This window comes from Lepidochelys kempii, chromosome 8 (assembly GCF_965140285.1).
Source record: "Lepidochelys kempii isolate rLepKem1 chromosome 8, rLepKem1.hap1, whole genome shotgun sequence".
In the NCBI taxonomy this organism is placed as follows: Eukaryota; Metazoa; Chordata; order Testudines; family Cheloniidae; genus Lepidochelys; species Lepidochelys kempii.
In genome coordinates, this window is record NC_136387.1 from 22,735,125 (window position 1) to 22,758,790 (window position 23,666).

At 44.0% G+C, this 23,666-nt stretch overlaps 1 protein-coding gene across 4 annotated transcripts in view; it reads left to right on the top strand.

Annotated features, from left to right (window-relative positions):
- Positions 1 to 23,666, top strand: part of HTR4 (5-hydroxytryptamine receptor 4) — a 208,315-nt gene that overhangs the window by 118,805 nt on the left and 65,844 nt on the right. For all 4 annotated transcript variants that reach the window (XR_012160260.2, XR_012160261.2, XM_073355855.2 and 1 more), the window contains exons 5-6: positions 415 to 568; positions 3,888 to 4,453. Coding sequence is in view for 2 of the 4 variants with exons in the window: in XM_073355855.2 (XP_073211956.1) it covers positions 415 to 568; positions 3,888 to 4,453 (720 nt within the window). In the remaining 2 variants the exon portion in view is untranslated. The remainder of the gene's footprint in view (positions 1 to 414; positions 569 to 3,887; positions 4,454 to 23,666) is intronic.

Sequence of the window (23,666 nt, forward strand, 5' to 3'; positions counted from 1 at the left end):
CTGAAGGCAGTTGAACTAGCTCCTCATCATCATTCAGAGGAGGAAGATGGCTCAGTGTCTAAAGTACAAGAGTAGGAATCAGGCGATCAGTGCTAAATTAGAGGTTCTGCCACTATCTTGCTCTCTGACTTTGGATAAATTACTGCATTGCTCTGTGCCTCAGTTACCCCACCTGTAAAACAGTGATATTGACTTCCCTCAAAGGAAAATTGTGAGGCTTCATTCATTCATTCATGCTTTCAAAGTGCTTTGAGACCCTTGGATGAAAAGCAGCTATAAAAAGCAAGACATTGTTTCAGTTTTTAAAAAGTAGAGGAAAAAGGTTGGATAAACTGACTGTATTTTTGTTTTGTCTTTAAAAGCCCTGGAGTGATCTCCATTATTTATGAGCAGTGTCTCTCCTTCCCCTTTTAGGTATTATGCTATCTGCTGCCAGCCTCTGGTTTACAGGAATAAGATGACACCACTGCGCATTGCTCTAATGCTCGGAGGGTGCTGGACCATCCCGACATTTATTTCTTTTCTCCCTATAATGCAAGGCTGGAATAGCATTGGTATATTAGACTTGGTGAGTAATAGCTATGATTCCGATTGCTTGATGTGAAATGCCTTCAGTGATTGCAGCAAAGGTGCTCTCCCCTCCTCCCCCTTTTAAATATCACTGTCCACAGAGACTTGAAGGAGAGAGGTGTTGAATTACAAACTCAGTGATATTTTTGTAGAGGTGCTGCTGAATGCCTAGAGGGTGCCTGCCATGGAGATGAGGCCTTTGCTTTAGGTCCAGTGGGAGATCTGCTTGAGTAAGAACAGCAGGATTGGGATGAAATCTAGGGAAGGAGACATTTATATTTAGAAATCATGGTCCTGATTTCCATGGGATGTGAAGTTGCACTATGCCTTTCAGGATTGGGCCCCTAAGGAGCATGTCAAGAGATAGTGGCATCTCTCGGTCAGAAGTTTAGACAAGGGTTAACTCACCAGTGCTGCACATGTGCTTATTAGTCGTGGCCTTTTGAAAGTGCCACCCAGTGGCCTGCTGCGGGTGCCAGGCTGTTCGACGATACAAGCTGAATCTACTGTGTATGGGCCCAGCACACTCTTAAATTTAACATTTCCTTTCTTGTGGGTTTTCCTGCAGAAGGGGATGATTTGTCTCCCTGTATTTATAATGACCCCCTCTAATTGTATGACTGATAGCCTTGCCACTCAAGGTATATCATAGAATGAAAAGACCTGCAATTCTCCTGCAACAGGAAGATATTTGTGGTGGCAATGTTTTCTGAACTACATAGTGATTTGGAGTGTCCAGCCTGAGACACCTTAAAGGGGCCTGATTTTCAGAGGATGGGTGCTCAGCACGTTCTGAAAATCAAGCTCCTTGAAAGTGTCTCCAGTTGGGCACCCCAACACAGAGATGCCTCAAATCCCCACTCACTTTTGAAAATCTTGGCCATTGACTGTGACAGTGCTGCCCAATGGAGAGCCCAAGAGTGAAGTCTGTTTGCTGTGGGGACTAAACATGTATGGATAGCTGGGACTTGAACTGAGACCCTTGCGTGGCTTGATGGTATAAGTGCTAGCAAGTGAGCCAAGAAGGATGATGCTTCTCTTGCTTTTTTTTCTGGTCCCACCGACACTCCATTTTCAATGTTGCACTGATGGAGTTGGGGTGGGGAAACCTTCCCAACTGGGTGGGTCATTTAGTTGGTAGTCAGTTTTTATACCACTCCCTTTGTCTTTATTTTCACAACCTCTGTTGTTGGGCATGGGGCATAAAAGCCATAAGTCACTGTCTGTCCTGTCAGCGTGTAGATGAAGGAATTAATTATAATAAAAAACAATAGAGTAAAAACGCTCCATTTAAAGAGGGCCTGGGATTAGTGCCTTGTATGTGAATATCAGAGCAAACAAAATTGGAAACCCTGAAAGAAGATTTTAATACTTGTGGGCTCACTTTGGATACCAAGGGCACTCTGTCAGGTGAATTGACTGGGTGATAAGCACAAATATTCCTCTAGCGGGGCTTGGGAGTCATTTAAGGATGCTTAAAGGAATCATTTCTTCTCCTATTGATTTTTTCCATTGACTTCTCTGCTTGTATCCTTTCAGAAAAGGCTCTGCTTTTATTTCTCTGCCATCGACACTTTACATACCAGAGCACAGTCCCCACCACTCCTCGTAATTGTCTTTAAATTGATCCTCCACCAGTTTACTGGGTGCACCCTGGGGAGTAACATCGGGGGAAATGCGATAACGGTTTCCAAGAGGCTCAGATGTGACTGTGTGACAACACATCATAGCTCCCTTTTCACCATCTTTAGACCAATGTGACGCTGACCAAGCTCTAAAGAACAAGATGGGGTTATTCACACGCTGTCTTGTCAAAATCACTGCAGGAGAGAAAATGAGAGGGAGAGGTACTTCTCACATAGACACCTAGTGACAGGCATTTCGTGATCTCTGGAGTTGATGCTGCAACTGTTCTGTAGCAGGAATTTTCTCCCAGAGGATTCCCTTTTCCCCCAAACTCACATGCTTCACTTTCCTCCATTCTCCCATGGCTTCTCTTTCACCAGTGGGTGCCTATGTTGTAGCCCATGGGCTAAGTGCAGCCCTTTGAATTCTATGATACAGTCTGCAGCTGTCCTCATCTTTAATGTGGTAGAGCAGCACAAGATGACTTGCAGTCTACTTGGCTCAAGATGGAACACTACGCATGGACAGGAACTCTCTGTGGGCCATACTTCCATAGTAGAAAGAAGAGGCTGTCTGCAGTCTGCTCTATTTTATAGAGAGCTTTCAGAGTAACAGCCGTGTTAGTCTGTATTCGCAAAAAGAAAAGGAGTACTTGTGGCACCTTAGAGACTAAATTGGTTAGTCTCTAAGGTGCCACAAGTACTCCTTTTCTTTTTATAGAGAGCGTGCATTTCATTCAGGTTCTTTTCTTGTTCCCAGCATGAAGTTTGGCTGGGCAAAGTTTTGGACATCTTTGCTTTAAAACTGGATACAGGTGCATAATGTATAAATAGCAGAGAGTAAATGGGTTACCTTCCTTCCCCCCGCTTCCTGTCTGGGATTGTTCTTCTCCATCTATATTCCTTGGTCTCTATTTTAGGGAGGGAATGAATATTCGATAACCATGTTGAGAAGTTCTCTGGAATGTTTGGAGTTGTGACACTAACTACAGTGTAGTAGGGCTTAAGAACTGCAATGCAACAAATTCTATGGGGATGACCACACAGGGTATGTCTACACTACACACTAAGCCTGGACTCTGACTCAGGTTTGAGCCTAACCCTCCCTTTTGTCCACACATAAATTAGTCTGACTCGGGTCAGCAAGCTCAGAACATGGGTGCTAGGACCTTGCTGGGCGGGGGGGTCGGGTCAGAGTCTCACTCTGACTTGGGCCCAAGCCCTGTCATTTTGCAGTGTGGATGCAAGTCAAGCTGCACACTCGATAGAAAAGGTCTGTTCAGTGCAGTGTGGACATATCAGCAAGGCTGGGAGACCCAAGTCCAGCCATTGTAAACCCAGTTTTTGCAACACAGTGTGGATGCTCAAGTGTGTGCTTGGAAACGTCTCACAAATCTAGGCCCCACAGACCCAGGCTTTGTAGACGTACCCAGAAAGCAAATAAGAGAGAGCGAGCAAATGGATGAGACAGGTACAAAAGACAGTGGAGAGATGAGAGAGATAAGGAAGAGATAGACAGAAGCAGAAGCTGGTGGAGAAGTTGGCACAGTGACCACTCAGAGAAGCTGTGATAAGAGCTTGCCATCAGAGAAGCTGTGATAAGAGCTTGCCGTCAGAGAAGCTGTGATAAGAGCTTGCCATCAGAGAAGCTGTGATAAGCCTCTTTTGTTCTTAGTCCGTTTTTTCTTTCAGATACAACAAAGACAGTTCAACAAGGCTTCCAACTCAACCTACTGCGTATTCATGGTCAACAAACCCTACGCCATCACCTGCTCAGTGGTGGCCTTCTACATTCCATTCCTCTTGATGGTGTTGGCCTACTATCGGATCTACATCACGGCCAGGGAGCATGCCCGCCAGATCCGGATCCTCCAGCGTGCAGGGGCACCTACAGAGGGGAGGCACCACCCGGACCAGCATAGCACTCACCGTATGAAGACTGAGACCAAAGCTGCTAAGACCCTGTGTATCATCATGGGGTGCTTCTGTCTGTGCTGGGCCCCATTCTTTGTCACTAATATCGTGGACCCGTTCATAAACTATACTGTACCTGAGCAGCTGTGGACAGCTTTCCTGTGGTTGGGCTACATCAATTCAGGGTTGAACCCCTTCCTGTATGCCTTCCTGAACAAGTCTTTCAGACGTGCCTTCCTCATCATTCTGTGCTGTGGGGACGAACGCTACCGAAGGCCTTCCATCTTGGGGCAAACTGTCCCCTGTTCCACCACCACTATAAATGGATCAACGCACGTGCTAAGGTAAGTGCTCCTCAGAAGCAGCAGAGTACTCCGAACCACTGAAAGCAGTTCACTGTTGTCAATGGGCTTTTATTGAAGGGCAGATTTCTTCTTCTGTTAGGGCATGGGAAGGGTTAAATTTCCAAAGGAGGTGCAATAGGAGCACCTGAAGAATCTGGATTTGTGCCTGCGCTCTGGCATTTGCGCACACACAGCAGATAATGGCATGCCTGCCACCGTGTGCAATTCCTTGATTTCTGTGTGCACAGAAGAGGTTATGCAGGTGCAATACGCATGTGACCATTTTTGAAGGGGCTTCTCAGTTTAAATGTTTCACCCCAATCGGTCAAAATGAACACCACTGAGATGCTGTCATTCCCCTCTCTGGTTAGCAAGGAGCCATTACCTTTCTATGGTCTATAATTCCTTTCTCTAAATCCCAGTCATTTCATTTTCTAAACCAATGCCAGGGGCCTTCATTCCGTGGCATGTCATTGTAATGGTTTACCCTGTATTTTTTGTCATGTTCACTGGCAGCGAATTGCTTCCAGCTAAGGTATTTTAATAATGTCTCCATTCTAGTCAGTGGATCTAAGCCTCTGGATCCTGTGAACAGCTGTTTGCACTTAGAGCTCTGAGCAGATAAGGGGTCACAACCCTGCTGGGCACTTGAGATTGGGAGCAGGATAAGGTCGACTGGTGAAGATCAGGCACCTGATGATTCTCTGTGCAAGTGCTGTGTGAAAAACACCCCTCTTGACTCCCGGTCAGAGGGTTGGGGAAGTGGGTGGTGGAGTTATATGGGGGAATGAGAAAATCAGTGCTCCCCAGAATGTCAGTGTGAACTCCTCTTCTTCTCTGAGGGATGGGGATGTAAGCAGCACCTCCGTAGCACAGTCGTGTGTTTATTGGGGAAGATAGTAATGAACAGCTCTCAGCTCTAACTCCCAGAGTGTAATGCCCAGGTGACTGTATTATCTACAGCCTGGAGGCTCAGTTCCGAAGCTGAACTCTCCCAAACTGGGTTCCATCAGGGGGTTTGTCTCAGACATATTTTTATTGTAAACATCCATGTCCTCTTGCAATGGGCTTCTGAGGTACAATGGATGGGAGAAGGGAATGACTCAGCATAGTAACTCATGCACTCAGGAATGCCTTTTTTAGGTTTCCAGGCCATTAACAAGGGTTTTTAAAAATACCTTCTGCTGATTAAAATTGGGTTTCCGAGGCTAAGCTCCCTGTGCCCTCATTCTGTAACTGAGTCTTGGCTCTGCACCACTCTGCTGTGTGAGCTCTTATTTATATCCTAGCAGTGCTCCTAGGGATGAGCCAAATGTTGGTCTCCTGAAGGAGGATTTACAGAGCAGCCAGGCTGTCTCTGGCATTGCTCATTTTGAAGCCTCTCTCCAGTCCACCATAAGCAAGTCAGTAATTTTTCTGGAGCTCTATAGCAGTGGATGTTGTAAACACGTCATTGGGAGGGAAGAGACTGTGGTCTTACAGTAGTGCTGGATGGTTTTCACTGTTGTAAGGCTCAGTGTTTTATGGGACCAGTCACACCTGGGACTAGCCAGTGGCTCGGCCATTTAGAAGGTGCAGGAGTCTGAGGACAGCACAGTGGTCTGGAGAGGAAGGGAGGGAGACCTGCATCTAGTTTTAGTTAGTGGGTACTGAGATCTGGCACTTGACTATCAAGCATAGAAGCCAGAGGATCTGCAATGCACTTCCTTCCACTCTTCAGTGCATAATGATTTGAGTTTGGGGGAAAGGGAGCTGTGAAGGAAGCTCATCATGATTGGAGGGGATGCGTTGCTTGTGGTTTTCCTAGCTCCAGCACTGAGCACCCCAGTCAGTCATCACAATGGCCTCTTACCATCAAACTCTTCTTGGACACACACAGCTGTGTCCTGCAGCTCGAGAGCATGGTGAACATCAGTCCCTGCAGAGCTAGAGATGTACACAAGATCAGCATTGGCTGGGAAAACACTGTACAGCTAGAGAAGGTGAATGGGTTATAACAAAGGGGATTCCGTATCTTAGCTGAGATCACAGCAGGGTTATTTCTGTTTGCAACCTTCTCTACCTGCATCCTGCCTTTCCCTGTGTTCACCCTCTTGCAAGTCCCCCAAAAGTGAATGAATGGCAAGTAACGGAACCACTTGCATAGGTTTCCTGTACTCCTATAATTCTGTCAGACTGGATGGAGCACTAGTATAATGCCCCATAGAGAATAATTCTACATAGGACAGGAACATGGGCCTGGTGACCTTTAAATCTTTTCCACATTTACCTTCTCTGTCTCTAATGACAAGCCATAAAGAAAGCTTTTGGGTAAGATTGTATCATCTCTCTTTAGTGTTCTTACATAAATGCACCCCAGCTCACTTCCCATTGGCTCACCATCATCTCTCAGTACCTCCCAAACCCTGCTTAGCATGGCAGTACTGTACTTAGATGCTTGCTTCACATTGCAGGTTTCCATTTCTTCCCCCTTGGAGGCTGGGATGATCAAATGGGGCTGCTCAGGAATGCCTGCTCTGCACACCAGTCCTTCAGAGGCCAATTACCTTTTGGTTTCCTCAGCTTTCTAAATTGAGGAGGGAGGTGTTAGTTATTTCCCACAGGGTGGGGGTGGGCGGTGGCATATATTTATGCTGATAGAGGTTTGGGGTTTAAGAACGGAAATCCGCGTAATTATGATCTGTGGGCATCTATTCTTGCCTGAAAGCTTTTCTTAGTTAAATTGCATCAACACTTTTCTTTTAAACACAAAGCACATTGTTATCAGCAAGGAAGGAGGATAAATGCAGTGAGCTACATTCTCCCAAGCCCTAACTTACACCTCTCTTCACCAGCCTGGTAACCCTGGGATCTTCACTCAGCAGGTGGGTGTTGACACCCTTCCATGGAATTTTCTGCTGGATTGGGGCAGTTCTAGGGGACAGTTATGTCCCAGGCTTCATAGGAGCCTCATTGGAGAAGATGCCCAGGGGATGTGCTGAATCAACACATTGCCAGAATAGAGAGCCAATGATCCTTCTTTGGCCAACATCTCCCATTTATGGGGCTCTGACAACCTCTACAGGTCCCTCAGCAGGGAGGATTGTCAGCTGCTTTCTTCATTCTACCAGAGTCAGTGATGGCAGAAGTTGAAGTAGAACTTTTGCTGAGTCCTTCTTCCAAAAATTCAGGGAATTTTAGGGTTTGGTTAAAGGAATTTAACTCATTCAACCCAATCAGAAAGAAGGAGTGAATGACAATGTTCATGGGAATGGATGTCTCATACACATCAGATGCCTCAACCCTCACTTGGCTCAGAATTTTCATTGGGTCACATGTTCCCTCCCCATCCAAACCATTTTACTCTCACTGAGTACTGTGCATCTAATTGAGCATAAGCATCGAATATATCCGATGAAGTGAGCTGTAGCTCACGAAAGCTTATGGTCAAATAAATTGATTAGTCTCTAAGGTGCCACAAGTACTCCTTTTCTTTTTGCGAATACAGACTAACACGACTGCTACTCTTAAACCTGTGCATCTAATGAATTTCTGAGGAGAACTGGAGGTTCCAGATGCAATGGGTGTCTTTGCCTTTGTTTGAGATGAGACGCAGACACTGTTCTGGAATGCGACTGACTTTTAAGAAAGTTTTCTCATCAAAGAATGCAGTGTTTTATTTTTCTGACAACATTAAGTGTCAAAATGTTCTGACAGAGCTATTTTAGGATTTTTCACATTTATGTTAGAAATGAAAAAACAAACAAACCACTCTGAGGATCAGAGTGTGCTAAAAACACTGTAATGTTTCCCTCACCAAATACAAATGGACACAATCGGAGACAGATTTTATTGCCGTGTGTGTGTGCACGCCCGCTTGAAAGATATAGCATTGTAGACCTAGAAGACTAAATTTCTCCAGGGTATAGGCATAACCCAGACAGAGACAGTGCATGTCACTCTGACCATGTGCTTTAACCACAACTCAGCACTAGGAGGTGCCAGCAGACATCAATTTTCATAGTGCCCATTCAGCTCTTCATCTCTCTGCCAATCAGTGCCATAAGGCCTCTGTTCACTGGGACTTTGAATGAGACCAAACACGCTTCCCCCACCCAAATATACTACTGAATAGCTATTAGATGGAAACAAGCTGCAATCACAGCTAGAACTGTGTGTGCAGAGGGAAAAATATTCATTCAGATATTCATTCAGCTTTGAAAGTGCATTTTGATTTGATCATATCTACAAACCTTGGGGATTTGCTTTCCGCAAACATATGAGCACTTGAGCTCTATTAGAACAAATATTCCTCCAAAGTGCATTTTTATCTTAATGTTTGAATTTTCACCTACATTAATTTTGAACTATACATACAGTTGCAAAATTCAAGCTGGGTTGGTGCAAATTGTGAATTATAAAGTCTGCAGTCATCTCTACAATGTGGAATTCACACTGTATTAGTGCTTTATAATTTATGTCATTTACCTGAGTTAGCTACTCAAGTTACAGCATGAATTATATATCTGATTGTGATATTTGCAATTCACAATTCTAGTGAACTGCAGATTCGGAAATTATTCGTTGAAAGAATTAGGATCTGTAGTATTCCCACATAGAACAAGTTCCAGAATTTTGCTATAGTGCAGAATATGGCTGTGGTGAAGGTGTAACTGAGCAGTGGTCAGAGCTGACAAGCCCTGAAAGTATTCAAGGGGTCACTTTTGCTTTAGGAGAGCTGATGAAAGTAAGCTGATAAGCGTAGGTCTATTGGGAAAGCCTAATCAACATACAATGGGGACAATGTGTTTCTGAGAACTTGTTAGAGAGCTGGATGACTGTGGTGTCACTAAACTGCAACTTGTTTGGGTTCATTCTCAATCATTAAGGCTCGTGGTGAAAGTATCTTTTTTTAAATGTGACTTTGAAAGTGCTTTGTGAGTCAGAGGGGTAAATTTTTCATGGTTGCAGTGATTTAAGGTTTAGTCATATAGTTAGAGTTTAAGGCTTGAAGGAACCACCAGATCATGTAGTCCAGTGGTTCTCAACCAGGGGCACGCTTACCCCTGGGCTACATAGAGGTCTTCCAGGGGGTACATCAACTCATTTAGATATTTGCCTAGTTTTACAACAGGCTTCATAAAAAGCACTAGCAAAGTCAGTACAAACTAAAATTTCATACTGACAATGACTTGTTTATACAGCTCTATAGATGATACACTGAAATGTAAGTACAATATTTATATTCCAGTTAATTTTATAATTATATGGTAAAAATGAGAAAGCAAACCATTGTTCAGTAACAGTGTGCTGTGACACTTGTGTATGTTTATGTCTGATTTTGTAAGCAAGTCGTTTGTAAGTGAGGTGAAACGTGGTGTATGCAAGACAAATCAGACTCCTGAAAAGGGGACAGTAGTCTGGAAAGGTTGACAGTCACTGATCTAGTCTGACCTCCTGGATGTCACAGGCCACCAACACCACCCAGCAATGACAGTGCTAGTTCATTGGGGGCCCTAGGCAGGAATATTCTCCCCGCCCCCCAATTCTAAAACAGGCAAGTTCTTATAATAAAAAGCAAATAGGGTTCCCCCTGGAGCTGCTCAGAGTCCTAAGCAATGGCTTAGTCTGCATATGCCTTGTGCCGGTTCTGCCACCCAGCACCCACACACTAAACCGAACAACCGAAATAAGACTGAAGTGCCACAGCCCACAGGGGATGAGACTACTATGTGACACAGGCAGAAAACAGGAGGGATCGAGGCGCACCAATGTCTGTTTCCTCTCATTATAGCCATCTCTTCTCATTCCCATGTTCTGGATGGGTTATCCAGACTCCTTCATTGCTTCTCCAGAGGTAGCTGCCATAATCCATAGGAAACTTGGTTGAGATTTTCAAAGCTGTCTGGGGATTTTGCTATGTGACTCCCATTGAAATCAACCCTTTAGCTGCCTTTGAAACACTCATCCCTCAATCTTGGAGGGCTTTAGACTTCTGCATCCTGCTCTGAATTCCAGTGGGTGCTCTGCTATCTTCTCTGTTGTGGAAAGGGAGGGAGAGTGGAAAATGGGTAAAAGGAGAGCTTCCGCACCCCTCGCATACATTCAGTTGTGAAGATTCTGAAGTCATCTCTGATGCTGTGAGTGTTCAGTAGGACTTGTGGGAATAGTTTGCACACATGATCTTTTAATGCTTTATGCTTCTACTTTACCTCTGCCAGGGGGTGTTACGGCACATTAGTGAAGGTATGAATTCTCAGACTCACATGGTGAGGTTAGTATTCTCATGACAGACAGGTAAACAGACACAGACTGGAGGATAGACTTGCCCAAGGTCACCATGTGAGTTAATGGGAGAACTAGGAACATAACCTAGATCTTCTGTTTCTCAGTTCTGTGCTTTAGTGGTACCATCCTTCTCCATCTTGGGCACTGTTTGGACATAGAGCATATAGAAAGGTGAGCTCAGGAGGGATAAAGTGATAAATCCATCAGTTTTCTTGCAGAAAGGCAGACCAAATAATATGTCTGTTCTCTTTCCATTGGGGAGAAGCCTCCTCACCTGCTGCTGATCTTATTTCTCTAAGCCAACCAAAGTACACGTTTTCCCTCTAACAAGAGCAAAGGGAGGAGGAGAAAATGCAGGCTCTGAAGGTGATGAACCATTGTCCCTTATATATACAAAATAAATAACCCACCTACCCCTTGCTCCACTCTCAGAACAGCAAGGCTGTATAAAATTCTTTGAACTCCATGCAGAAGTTAATGCCTAGCACTGTGCTGTAGCCTTATCAATTCCCCCCACAGAGACCACAGGTAATTGCTTCTATAAAGCTGAAGTCATCTTGATCCGGTGCTTTCTTTCTGCTATTTGCACAGTTGATCTGTTGTCACCAGTTTCTCACATGTCCGGGTTTTTTAAGTTTACCAATTATATGGCTTAGAACTCAGTAGGCATAAAAATAAATCCAGTCTGGTTGTTGGGAAGAAAAAGTTGTAATTTCCATAAAAGAAAGAGAGAATTGTTGTGTGAAATGGTATTTCCATCCCCCTGAAAGGTCTGTTTGGAATGTGTTGGGGAGACTGTCACTGCTGTGTGATATAGAAGCTTGCATGAAAAGAGTATTAACCAAGTATCTGTATCCAAGCAGATACATTCCTTTGGATGTCTCCTTCTCCCAGCAGTCATCCATGTTTGTGCTGGATGAACACAGCGGGTCTGTTCTTCTCTTTACACAGGAGCATTGCTCAGACTTCCCATGTGACCCTGGGCAAGTCCCTTAGGCCTAGTCCACACATAAAATTTAGGTCAACATAGCTACAGTGCTCAGGGGTGTGAAAAATCCACATCCCTGAGTGCCGGAGCTCTGCTGACCTAACAGACAGTTTCAATGCAGCTAGGCTGATGGAAGAATGCTTCCGTCGATCTAGCTACTGTCACTCGGGGAAGTGAAGCTGTTACAGCAACGGAAAACCCACTTCCGTGGCTGTAGTCTGTGTCTAATCCCTTAATCCCCTCAGCACCTGATTGCATCTCCACAGATCATTGGCCCATCGATAGCATTATGTCTTACATCCAACCGAGAAGTCTCCCTCAGTGCCATTAGCTACAAACTCTCCCTCCCTTGCATGCTATGCAAATCAAATGACACCCCATTAAAGTGGGCAGCCCTTGAGTGCACCCTCTGTGGTTCTCCAGGGATTGATTTCTGGGAGAAGTATCTGAGATACCAAAGCGAATTAGTCCTGATTGCAATAAAATGGGACTTGGTCAGTAGATTTCGGCAATAAATTAATTCCCAGGACAGCAGATCTTTGTCTCGCCAAACAGTAATTAAAATTACACCCAAGACATGAGTGATTGAAAGAGTGAGTGACTTAAAGAGACAGACAAAGCAATAGAGAACTGTGTGGAAGAATTAAGTCAGGAGGAAGGAGTGTGGCTCTCTCAGCAGAATTCAGATCTAACCAGTCCAGAGCATCTGATGTGTCACTATCTGTGGAGTGGGAAGCTCAGCGCACCAGTCCTCTTCTGCTGTTTATGGCTCTGGTGATGATGGAGATACCAGCTGGTGCTGCCAGATAAAGTTTCACCTGCATGGCCTTGCTGCTCTAGAGCATCGAAGAGCTAGTATCTTACCTTCACCATGCCTATTCAATGGTGCCTGTACACCTCACCTTCTCAATGCCCTCTGAATGCCCAACCCGCCCCTCCCCATTCCTCACACAACTGGTTTTTGAAGGAGGATTCCTTTGCGTAGGGTGGCACTAGCATTCTACATAGTCCTCCCCTCCCCCAACCACCAACTTCTTTCTGAGCAGTTGAGCTTTGGTCAGAACCAATCTACACTTGGGTTAGTTCTCAATGAGGTCTTTGCCGATACACTTTGTGGGTATAGCACAACCCCGCACACCAGGTGTACTCTAGCACTGGTCTGTCCATGCTTATATGTGCTCTGATGTTTCTGGCTGTGCCCCCACCCTGCAATATTTACCGAGAACCTATATCATGCTTGGCACTGCACAGCTGGGGAAACTGATTCTTAGACTATAGAGGACACACAGCCTCAGCAATACCGACACCTACAGCACATTGGGTCCCTGTATGAATCTGAGGTGATGTAAGAACCTAACTGGGCTAATTGTTGAAAGGCTTTGTGGAATATGTCTGGTTCAAGGAGGGATTTGAGGGGGGTTGTTTGGACATAAGAGGGAGACTTTATCCAGGCAGAAGGGGCATGAATTGAGGAAGGGGGAAGGATACAAAAAAGGCAGTGAGGCAGGAAGAGCAAAGGGAATAAGAGGGGAGTATGACTGATTTGGAGCTGCTCTGTAATAATTTAGGAATACTGTATATTGATATTGACCTGGTTAATGGGATGTTTACTGTATGAATAGATTGGGTTTGTGTAACAGGGGGTTATAAGTAAGGCTAAGATTTTGTCATGTATATTTTTTAGTAAAAGTCACGGACAGGTCAAGGGCAAAAAAGAAAAATTCATGGAAGCCATGACCTGTTCTTGACTTTTACTAAAAATATACCTGACAAAATGGGGATCTGCTGGTCCCCACACCACCTGAAGTGGGGCAGCTGTGCAGAGGTTAGGAGCCACCTGCAACAGCTAGGGGCTGCGGGGTACCCCTGCCACCTGCAGCTCCGGGGGTCTCTCGCTGCCCATGGGGGCCGGGAGCTGTGGGGTGCCCCCGCCTCCCATGTCGGCCGGAAGCTGCAGGGTACCCCCATCGGCGGTGGTCCAGGAGCTGTGGGGGTTCCCCCGCCATGGCCGGGAGCTTCAGGGTTCCCTGCCACCTGCGGTGGCTGTGGGCTCGGGAGTTACCCTGCCACCCATGGCGGCTGGGAGCTGGGGTTCCCCACCACCAGCAGTGGCCGGGAACTGTGCAGTACTCTGCCACCCACAGCAACTTGGAGCTCTGGGAGCCACCAGAAGCGGTGGGGGTACCCCATAGCTCCCTGCCCCTGCTGGAGGCAAGGGACCCTGCAGCTCCCAACCACCACAGGCTGAAGTCACGGAAGTCGCAGAAGTCATGGATTCCATTACTTCTGCGACCTCCGTGACTAAACTGTAGCCTTAGTTATAAGGAAATACCAGCAGAAAAGAAAAAGAATGGCAGAAGATCAGACACCCCTCAGGAAACACTTAGGAGTTGTTATGGGACAGTGCCAGAGCATTGGCTCAGTCTCTGATGAGCTTACAGGACTGATTTGGATGAGAAAGGCCAAAGCCCACAAATACAGAAGAACAAAAGAACCGTGGCTGTTTAAACAGGATCTCTCTTTTTGGAGAGAGGGAATTGTTCAGTGGAATCGGGCTGAAACATAAGGGCTCCCCAAGGTGTCTGAAGATGGTAGGCCTACCTAGTTTACCATCAGGGAATGATAAGTGTAGGTAAGATAGACATATGGGTGGATTATTTTAAAAAAAAATTTCTATAAATTCTTTGTTTCTACTTCAAAATAAACAACACTTATTGTAAGGAGGCTGCTTGGTCACAGAGTCCTGAAAGAAGAGTCTCAAGAACTGAACCCAGTGGGGCCTGCTGGGTATCATGAGTGATCCACAGGGTCCTGTAGCTCAGGGCTCGATCTAAGGATAGGAGAATTATGGAATTCCACCCCAGGATAGATAAAGGCATGTGGTTTAACACCCAGCCCTGAAATTCTGACCAGGAGACATAGGCAGGAGTAGAACCGTGCGGGGCCTCGCAGGTGAAGATGAGAAGGTTGAAATTATTGTGGAAGGTTAGGGGAAGCCAGAAGATAGATTCGAAGGTGAAGCAACATGCCAAAGCAGCAGGAGAGGAAATCAGTTCAGAAGGCATATAGTACATCTCTCTCCCTGTGCACAGTGATGCACCTGCAATCTGCCTGTTCCCTCATGGTGCCATCTGTGGACCCGGCCTGCTCCAGTCTGGCACCATCTGTGCTCCCCACACTTCTCCTGAGAGTCACACTTTAGAACAATACAGACATGACTCTGAAAGGGATGAATTACAAGTCCTACTCATTTCCCTAAACAGTTTTAAACAGATGGGTAATCACCATAGCAATAAAGCCTGTGCTAATGAGGAGTCCTCGCAGAAATTCACTCTTGATGGCGTGTTCCCTATCTACCTTCAACTCTCCTAGCCACTATCTCACTGGCTATGGCCACATTCAGGCTCACTCTCTTTTACGGAATTAGAACTAGGGCTAGGATTTTCCAATGTGGCCGCAGTGAATGAGTGTGTCTGCAAAACTGGGAAGCACAAACAAGCAATGACACCTGCACATTAGGTAGCTGTGCCCCACTTTTCTCAGCCTGCACACACAGACTCCCGGGTCTGCACATGTTGTGTCTAAGTTTGTAAATTTACTTCTTTCCATCCAGATACGCACAAATTGGTAATAGCACTTGCTGCATGATACCAGCATGCTCTGTGTATCACTTACTCAATCCAGTCTTCTCTAACAAGGTAGCCAGAGAGCTGCGGGGAGTGATGCATTTGTACCTGCTTTGGTGGGATTTTGTGTACAGGGGATGCTGTTTGAATCAGGAAATCCGGAGATTAGTTACAAAATGTGTCATTATGTTGCATTCTGATATAACGGACAAGCGTCTTTCAAGGACCTGCTTTTATGGCTAGAAATCCCTTCTTCTGCCTATACAGCTTCCCTTTATTCTTATCTGTTATCCATTACTGGGCATTAAACAGATGCCCAGCAATTAGACCTTCCTGAGTTGGACTAAAATGCATTCATTGCCATTTACCCAAAGGGTTTGGAAGCACCAGAGTTTTCTCCCATTTTCCAATCAGGATATACCAAGGATCAGAGGGGAAGACACTCCTTATTCCCAAACAGCTGGAGATTTATACTCTGAATATCTTCAGATGACAGCCTTTCAAATGCAGCCTCCCTCTTTTCTGGTCACTTGCCTCTCCTCCAGCTTTCCAGGGTCAGGGCTGTCCCTTGAGACGTGACAAGCTGACAGCATGGGCGTTTTTTGTCAGGGAAAATGCATTAGCCTCAGGTATGAGCTAACCTGTAGCATGACTTATGCCTCCATTGTCTCTCTCTCTCACTCATAAAATTCAAATGTCTATAAGCACCAAAACAGCTGCTTAGTAGGAAGGTTGGACTGCAAGGAGTAACTAAAAAGAGACAGTCCCGAGGAGTGCAAGATACTGTGGGCCAATTTCCTCCCCCACCCCACCTCCATTAGAATTCTATGGAAGCTAGGAGAATAACAGTAGAGAAGAATTTTTTCTCATATTTTTGCTGTACAGCAATAAACGTGCTTCCTCCACTCATTCATTCTTTCTCTCACACACACAGAAATTAGAAAAATATTTCTGGAGAGGGGACTGTGTTGTGTACAGTCTATCTGACCAGCAAGTTGCTACATTCCCACTGTGATATTTATGATGCTGGAAATAGAATGTCTGAACACTTCAAAAAGGACCTGGATTTTCTCTTGAGGGTGCAAGGGTTTCTACCAGAGATGGGGGAAGATTTCTCTTTAAACTAAAAATTTGCTTTTTCTGTACATAATGCAGCTTTGCTTGGACAAACTTGCTAAATATTCTGATCTTTCCCTTGCTCAGAGATGAAAGATTAAGTCAAACCCAAGATCTCCTGCTTGTCGGTAAATACCAAGCTGACCCCTGACTCTGTTTGAATTTCGGACTGACTATTTAGTTTGTAGGCTGCTTGGGTTGGCTCTGTTGCACTAAGTCAATTGGCAACGTGCACCTCTACCAGTACTCCAAGAGTGACTGGAAGTTTTGCTGCCCCTTGTCCCTGCTGAGCAATGGATAAGATAATGTAGAGAGAGCACCTCCACTAGACTATGCAGTAAACTCAGGAGCACCCCTAGTCAAGAATAGGTTGGTCATGGTAGAAAAACCCTATGACAAAGTTAAAATAAAAAAAAATCATTACATATTTTGCATTTGTTTTTAGCTCGAGCCCAGCTAGTGTGCATCTGTCTACCAATGCTGGGAGGCTTCTTCCCAGCTGCAGGGTAGAGATACCCAGGGAGAACTTAGGTGGGCAGAATGTTGCTACTCAAAATGGAATCTGACCAGTCCACAAGGGCTAACACCCCTAACTCCTGCAAAAACTGCCACGGAAACTTTAATGATCCCAGATGGTGGAAATGTTGGCTTTACATCTGTAAGATGTAGCTTAAGTATCTCCAGGATCACACTATTCTTTAGCAGTAGGGGGTGGGATATTGCCATATTCTGAATCATCCACAATGCTTCCTGCAGCACACTGGATTTCCATGGATGTTCTCCCATACATGATCAGTAGTAATCTTGCTCTGCTTAGGAGATCTGACATGATCACAGCCCATGGAACGATAGGAGGTGTAATATATTGTCTTCTAGCAGTGACCTTCCCAATGATAAAATCCACTGACCATGAAATTCACCTGATTGCAAAGTACATAAAATAACCAATTGACTACAGTGCCACTATTCCCACTGAGGAAATAACTGACCCAAGAATCTGAGAAAAGCTACATTTATGAAATCTCCCACACTCCAGCACTTTTGCTTTTCTGTGTGTCTATATTTAATTCCTCTTAGAGAAATTATTTTTAACAGAAATTTTATGAACTGGGTATTAGAGACCTGTGTGGTTTATTAGTGAAGCTGATAAAGCACTATTTTGATTCATCTGTCAAATTAAAATGGATTCCAGCCTCTCCAGTTTTCTTTCAAAATGTAAAGTTGCAGACGTCTATTTTTCTTCACTTAGGTAAATAGAATTCTTTTTTTATGTGCTGTTGTAATTTATTGGGCTGATTAAGTGTGATTGTGCACCATTGTGCCCTCTGCCGACCTGCTCAAGTATGTTATTGTATTGCCTTCTAGGGGTTGGAAAGAGCCATGGAGAAATAGGGTTCCTTCTCTTTTATAGCTAATGGAGATTTCTTCACAGAGCTCATGGTTTTGGAGCAGAACGTCCAGAGTTCTATTCTCAGTGAAGCCTTTGTGACCTAGCATGCAGGGCTGGCTCCAGGCACCAGCTTTCCAAGCAGGTGCTTGGGGCGGCATTTAGAATGGGGCGGCAGTCCGTGTCCCGCGGTGGCAATTCGGCGGCAGCTCTGCCGCTGTTGTGGAGGCAGCAATTCGGCAGTGACTGCTTGTGGTGGCAAAATTGGTAGAGCCGCCCCTGCTAGCATGTGGGAGGGCTGATAACTGAAGCACACAAAATCATTACACAAGGGAGACTTAGGTGGTTTAGTGCTCTTTTTTTCATCATGGCATGAGCATCAGGTGAACACAGAGCTCAGAGATTTAGGGAACATAATTTAGAGGCAATTACTAGCACATGGCATGAATTTCGGATTTGCTATGGCTCTCCATTTTCATCTTGTGTCAGTTTAAAATAATAGAGCAAAAGGAGGAAAAGCTTATTTAAACTGTAACATTTAATGATGTTAAAGAATATTTCCCTCCAGGGTTTAATTTGGAAATGTTTGTTGGTTTCAGTTCTCTGGGCAATGTAATGGAAGGTGTTGTACAATACAATATTTCAATTCAAGAATAATGTTAAGAGACAAGAATAGCACCGTATAGCTTCAATGCATCCCTCTTGCAGGAAGTCAGAAGCTGTATTGTGTGGCTGCAGCTCATGTCATGACCTGACATCATCTGGAATAAAAGTTGTCTTACTTCTGTTATTATAAAGCACTAAGGGGCAGATTCTCTGCCCCACTCTACTCCTTTGCATCATTCAAGCAGCATATAGAGAGCAGAGACTGTCCACAACTCCCAAACTGGGCAATCTCCAGCAGGTATAGATCTGGCTACTGTGCTTTCCTCCCATCCACTCCCAGTATAGGTGGCATATAGAGGCTGGAAGGGGTAGTGGTTGGAGTGGAATGCTATCTCCCAGGTGGAAAATAGTGTCTTGGGGGGTCATAACTGGCTTGCACAATTTAGAAGCCCTGAGATTGCTCTAACCTATGCTCAGGACCAGGGACAAGCAGAGACTCAGGAAGCTGTAACCAGCCAATTGATAGTCCTCCTCTGCTGGCTTGGCCAAGCATAAACAAGACAGAGAGAATCTATCCTCAGATGATAGTGAGATAACCAGAACATTTGATACTGGCTGATTCAAGTCTCAATTAATAAAAAATTTAAGAGGGGAATATAATTAATGCCAATCAACATGAGTTTATAGAAAATTTATCTGCTGGGATTACAGGTTTGGTTGATAAAGGTAACAGTGTTGATAAAATATACTTTTACTTCTGTAAGGCACAAAATTTTGATTAAGAAACTAGAATTATATAAAAATCAGCATGGCACATGTTTTAAAATGGATCAAAACTAGCTAACTGATAGGTCTCAAAATGTAATTGTAAATGAGGAATTGTCATGGAGCAGCTGTGTTTCTAGTGGGATTGTTTCTTGGCCCTATGCTGTTTAATATTTTTATCAATGACCTAGAAAAAATATGAAATCATTATTGATAAAGTTTGCAGGTGACACAAAGCTTGGGGGACTGGTGAATAATGAGGAGGACAAGTTATTGATACAGAGCAATATGGATTGCTTGGTAAACTGGTTTTTCAGTATGGCCAAATATAAGGTCATGCACCTAGGAACAAAGAATGCAGTCCATACGTATACGTAGAGACTCTATCCGGGTAAGCAGTGAGTCCACTGAATGCATCCGATGAAGTAAGCTGTAGCTCACGAAAGCTTATGTTCAAATAAATTTGTTAGTCTCTAAGGTGTCACAAGTACTCCTCTTCTTTTTGCGGATACAGACAAACATGGATGCTACTCTGAAACCTGAAAAAGACTTGGGGGTCTTGGTGAATAATCAGTTGAACATGAGCTTCCAGTGTAATGCTGAGGCCAAAAGGGCTAATGCATTCCTTGGATGTATAAGCAGGGAATACTGAGTAGAAGTAGTGAGGTTTATTACCTCTGGATTTGGCACTGGTGTGACCACTCCTGTAATACGGAGTCCAGCTTGGATGTCCGCAATTCAAGAAAGATGCTGAGATAGGGTTCAGAGAAGAGCTGTGAGAAAGACTAAAGAATGGGAAAACATACCTCATCGTGAGAGAGCTGAGACGCTCAATCAAAAACAAAGTAAAGGGGTGACTTGATCACAGTCTATAACTACCTACATAAGGAACAGAAATTTGATGATAAAGGGCTCTTAAATCTAGCAAAGATATGACAATGGATGAAAATTGAAGGTAGACAAATTCAGACTAGAAATAAGTCACAATTGTTTAAGAGAGAGCCACCAGAACAGCTTACTAAGGTGGTGGGCTTTCAGTCAAGATTGCATGTTTTTCAAAAAGATCTGCTCTAGTTTAACCACAGCTGTTGGACTTAAGGCAGGAATTAGTTCAGGGAATTTCTATGGCTTGTGTTATTCCAGAGAGTAGATTAGATAATCACAACGGTCTCTTCCGGTCTTAAAATCTATAAATCTATGAGTAGTTGATCATTCCTAACCCAAAAACTCTTCAGAGAGGAAGTGACACAGATACGGCCATAAAAGTTCTTTGTTCTGTTAGAGCAGCTGGAACCCAGCATTTTGCAAGTTCCACTGAGGAGGGGGAAGAATGCCCTTGACATTGATCATATAAAGTTTGTTTTGAGGTTGTGTTTGGTATGGCATATTTCCATACTCACAGCACATTTCTCTGTGGCACTGCAGCATCATTTCCAGTGTAAAGGTGTGTGCTCTCATAAGTGCAGGATTATGGATGCCATTCACCACTGGCAAAAGTGGCTCAGCTCCATTGACTTCAGTGGATATGTATTTGCTAGTTATTATTATTCATTAATATTTGTATTGCAGTAGCACCTAGGATCCCCAGTCCATTGTGCTAGGCGCTGTACAAACACAGAGCAAAGATGCAGTCCCTGCTCCAAAGAATTTATCGCCTAAATATATGACAAGAGATGACATGTAGATTCAGCCAGATGGAGGAGCACAGGGAAACAATGACACATTATTGGTCAGTGTGATAGACAATAGTCTGAGCACACCAGCTGCCTAACTGCTGTTTGGTAGACATAAAAAATGCTTATGCTAATGGTGAATTCAGCCCCATCATTTGGAGAAAAGATAATAGAAGAAGAAAGCTTTTATGCAACTACAAATAACTGAACTAATAGCAGAGGGAGCACAAATATACAGTTTTATGGTCTGAACCTAATGCCCATTAATATCACTGAAAACTCTCTCATTGACTTTAATGGAACTTGGATCAGGCCCTAAATAAATTTCTTTTTGTGCAGCTGTTCTCTTTGTCCAGTCTTTCTCCTTCAGGTTAAGCATTGATGGGATGGTAGTAAATGTAGCCTTGTAATATCATTGGTTGAGATATTTAAACCTAGACTTGGCAATGCACTTGAAAAAAATATATTGTAGGGGGGACAATCTTGCATTGGGCAGAGGAAAGTGAGAGAGAGAGATGGGGAACTAGACTAAATAACTTAATTAATGTCTAATTTTAGGTTAACCTTAGTCAAGAGCAAAATTGCTTTTAATTTTATCTTCATTAACTTCTACTCTGAAGACTTGTTTTGTAAAAACCTAAGGGGTAATTAGACATAAAGTGAAGAAAAATGTTGCAATTTATTTGATGAGATTTCTTATAATTTTTAAAAATGTTTTTCCAATATTGGCAATAAAACATATGCTCCAACTTCTGAGGGATGCTTGGCATTTTAGCATAATAGCCATTGCCTGCATACAAGATTTTTAAAGTAAGTTTCACAAATGCTGAGATTGGCAGATCTTTAAGCATAGGATCAAAAGGCAGAATACGGAGAGCCATAAATGTTAGTGAAGGTAATTAACCATTGACACAACTTACCTATGGATGTGGTCAATTCTCCATCACTTGTGAGCTTTAAGTCAAGACAGAATCTCCTCCTTAAAGAGATGCTCTAGCTCAAACAGAAGTGATGAACTTGATGTAGGAATTACTGGGTGAGGTTTTATGACTCATATTATGCAGGACATCAGGCTAGATGATCATAATGGTCCCTTCTGGCCTTAAAATCTATGAGTCAACAGCAGAGAAACCCCTCACCAGAACAAAAAGAGAACTGCACATACACCAAAGGAGCTGAAAACTAGGTGTGCTCTGTACAGCATTAAAGGCAGTTAAATTTAAGATTCAATCAGCACCCTCTGTATAATTGCCCTGCCTTTTCCTCCCTGGCTGAGCTAGATGGAAGAGCAACACATTTAGTCAATTTTAAAGGGCTGTCAGACTGCAGATGTGAAGCCAAGGGTATTTGTGATGGTCAGAATGTGCCTAGAATGGCGAGAACCATACATGGAGACACAGACAGTGAGGCAGAAGAGACATGAAAGACCATTTAGAAGTGTCTCTCATCAAGCACTGGGCTTCCTTCCTTGTCCTTTAGGTTTCCAGTGGCTTTTCCCTGCCTGACCCCCGCACTCACTCCTTCAATAAATGCTCTCATTACTGAGCTCTGTCTCATGCAGCCTTCTAAGCTCTTATTTAGCTGCTTCCCTTTCAATGTTAGGACAGATGAGTTAAAAAGGAGAGCTGGGAGCAATGGAAAAAGGGCAAGCCCACCATTATATACACACTTTAATTGCTTCTTATAATGAGGTATATTTAGGAGGAAAAATACCTTCTTTAAAAAAAAAAAGAAATATTTGCCAGTAATACATATGGGGCCAGATCCTCAGCTGATGTAAATCAGCCTCTTTCTAGCTCTGTTTACTTCAGTGGAATTATGTTGATCTACACCAGCTGAGGATCTTGCCTATGTTGTTTAACAAGCACACTAGCTACATCTCACAGGCTTCCTCAGGCCTGTTGAAGTTTAACCTGAGTGGGAATGGAGCAGAAGATGTCAGTGGGGTCACTAGTATGGGAGGTGTCTTTGAGCTATAGGTTCATTACACATTGCCGCCTGGCTAGCCAGCCTTTATGCTGGATCATTATTTCAAAGTGCCTCCCTATAAAAACCAACCGTCAGACAAAATTTCAAAGGCAAGAACTCGGGACCGGTGCTACATAGAGAGAGGAGACTGGAGTCATATCTAGAAAGGAAAGAGTGTGACTTGTAGTGTTACTAAATCAAAGCAACAAACATGGTTGGGGATTTTTTGTGGCTAGTAATTGTACTGAAGAATTGATTCTAGGCTGTGCTTAATGTGTGAAATATATTCACAGCTCTGCTTTAATTCTTTGTTTGGAGAGGGTGACAAGATTTCACAACTATTGAAGCAAAAACCCTTCAACATGGGGGTCAGGGGAGGTTGTAGTTTTGCTGAATCCTTCCCTTTTACTTGTAATTGTAATAGATTTATTGGTCTTGTGTTCTCCCCCGGATAAAAAGCTGAGGTGCTTATTTCTTTTTACAGAGCTGTCAACCTGGAAGTTTAGGCTGAGTTCCCCACACCCCCAACCCTTTTTTTTTCTTTCCTAGTGTTTTGTGCAAAATTTAAACCTTTTCAGGTCTAATACCAGTTATCAGATATTTAAATACTTCAGATATATCTAGGCTTTTGCCTGGTTGTTTAGAATGATCCTGCGAAGTTCAGGAAAAGGGGGTGTGGAAGGGGTGCAGTCTTCTTCCCACAGACCTCAAAAGTTCACTGGCATCCATCCCCTGTTGGGGGACCTGTAGCATCCCTGGTTTATCCGGATCATTGGATTATAGTAACACTGATGGGTTCACTTAAGGAATCTGTGCA